Source organism: Galleria mellonella, unplaced genomic scaffold, assembly GCF_026898425.1.
Source record: "Galleria mellonella isolate WM207_F2 unplaced genomic scaffold, CSIRO_AGI_GalMel_v1 utg184, whole genome shotgun sequence".
NCBI classification, from domain to species: Eukaryota; Metazoa; Arthropoda; class Insecta; order Lepidoptera; family Pyralidae; genus Galleria; species Galleria mellonella.
In genome coordinates, this window is record NW_026442025.1 from 5,845 (window position 1) to 8,119 (window position 2,275).

General features: G+C 48.4%; 1 protein-coding gene across 1 annotated transcript; it reads left to right on the plus strand.

Annotated features, from left to right (window-relative positions):
* The first annotated feature begins 952 nt into the window (after positions 1-952).
* On the plus strand, positions 953-2,275 carry LOC128200410 (uncharacterized). The gene is made up of 2 exons (XM_052893793.1): positions 953-1,226; positions 1,365-2,275. Exons 1-2 carry the CDS (start codon positions 953-955, stop codon positions 2,273-2,275), a joined length of 1,185 nt encoding a protein of 394 aa, XP_052749753.1.

Below are 2,275 nucleotides of genomic sequence, written 5' to 3' on the forward strand. Positions count from 1 at the left end.
ATTCCTCCCCTAGACACCATGACCTCAGACAACGTACCAACGACCTGCCTGACACCCCTGACGAACCCCCTTTCGTTGTCGAAGAAGTACTGGAAACTCTCAAAACGATGAATCCTAAAAAAGCGCCTGGTTTGGACGGCTTGACCTCCGATATATACATGCAATTTGCCTTGGCATACCCCAATCTCATCACGGACATTCTTAATCGTTGTCTTGAGTTGCAGTACTTTCCTAGACAATGGAAGAAAGCATTTGTCAAAATCATCCCTAAACCAAATAAGTCCGACTATAGCGATCTTTCTTCTCACCGCCCCATTGGTCTGTTGTCTGTGCTCGGTAAGTTGCTAGAGAAGCTACTCATAAAGCGGGTTACATTTGCTGCTGGAATTGCGGGCAAATTAAATAACAGGCAGTTCGGCTTCAAAGAGCAAACCAACACCACAGCAGCACTGTCCACAGCTCTTGATGTTATTCACTCCGCTAAACAAAATAAGGAATTGGTGATCGCCGTTTCCTTGGATATCAAGGCGGCTTTCGACAATGCTTGGTGGCCAGCGCTTTACGGCCTTCGTCGCATCGGCTGTCCCAAGAACATCTTCGGTCTCATCGGCAGCTACTTCCAGGATAGGGAGGTAGTCCTGAACTACGGGGATGAGCGCGCCACCAAGTCTTTGACGAAGGGCTGCATCCAGGGATCTATGTGGCCCTAATGTAGAATATAATCCTAGACGAGCTACTCGATATCCAACTACCACGAGGTTGTCACATCCAGGCTTTCGCCGACGATGTACTCCTCGTGGTACATAGCGCTAGAATTGAGGAGTTACAGAGGCTCACCAACACCGCGCTACTCAAAATTATTGAGTGGGGCCATAGCGTAAAACTGACTTTTAGCCCCTCAAAAACGCACGCTATTGCTTTCACACCTAAAGCCAAAGGAGCCACCATCAGAATGGCAGACACCGCTCTCCCTTTCGTGAGAGAGCTTAAGCTTCTCGGGGTCACACTGGATGAAAAACTGTCATTTAATAGGCATGTACAGCTCACCATCGACAAAGCCACGCGCATATTCAACAGACTCTGTCTCTTCTGTCGTCCCACTTGGGGAGCCCACCCCGAAAATGTCAGAACTATATACCAGCACGTCGTCGAGCCTATCATCACGTATGCTGCTGGTGTATGGGGGCAAGCGGCTCTTAAGAAAGGTATCAAGAGGAGACTGTTGAGTATGCAGCGAGGATTTGCGATTCGAATTATTAGGGCGTTTAGGACTGTGTCCACTACTGCAGCGATCGCGTTAGCAGAACTCACTCCTTGACCTTAAAGTTCTCGAAGTTCATCACCTGAGCAAACGCGACTCACAGGATCTACGCATCTTCTGCGCAGTGATTTGTCTCTTGATCGTCCCACCCCGCCTCATAAGTTACTCCACCCTGCTGTCAGAGTCTCCATCACTTCGCTTCCTTATTCATCTCTCACCACTTCACAGTCATCCCTCACCATTTATACAGATGGAAGTAAGCTGGAGAATTCTGACACCGGGGCCGCTTTCGTCGCATATTCGGAAAATAAGCAAATCGCTGTTAAGAAGTTCAAACTCCATCGGTCCTGCTCGGTCTTTCAGGCCGAGCTTCTCGCCATCCTCAAAGCCTGCACGTGGGCTAACTCGTTTCATCCACATTCACACATCACCATAATAACCGACTCCCAAGCGGCCCTTGCCGCATTGCGAGATCGGAGCAACACGCACCCTCTGGTCTCACAAACTCACGCACAAATCCATTCGCGTACATCCGGTTCGTTGAGCTTCGTATGGGTCAAGGGACATATAGGCGTAGACGGGAACGAGGCGGCCGACTCCGCGGCGAAATACGCTGCCGCCTCGCACTCCTCTTTATCCTACGCTTCATATCCCATGTCTTTTGTCAAGCATAACATCCGCGCTGAACATAACCGCATATGGCAAGCAAGATATGAGAGCTCATCTCAAGGTCGTCATACGATTTCTCTTCTCCCTAAATTAACTGACATCACCAGATTTAGACAGCTAGTCAAAACTTCCTTTCATATTACCCAAATATTAACAGGACATGGCTATACAAAGCAATACTTGCATCGCTTCAATATAGCCGCTGACGACGCTTGTCCCTGTGATGATTCTACTACGCAGACTTTTGAACATCTTCTAGAATACTGCCCCAGATTTAGCCCGAAGAGACTAAATCATGTCTTGCTTTGCAACAATCTAAGATTGCCCCCATTTTTAACATATTAG

What these genes read in the sequence shown, in the direction of transcription:
- LOC128200410 (XM_052893793.1), top strand. Translation starts at nt 953, where the DNA reads ATGGCAGACACCGCTCTCCCTTTCGTGAGAGAGCTTAAGCTTCTCGGG. An exon ending in TATCAAGAGGAGACTGTTGA is followed by an intron (nt 1,227 to 1,364) that starts GTATGCAGCGAG and finishes CGCGACTCACAG; the next exon opens with GATCTACGCATCTTCTGCGC.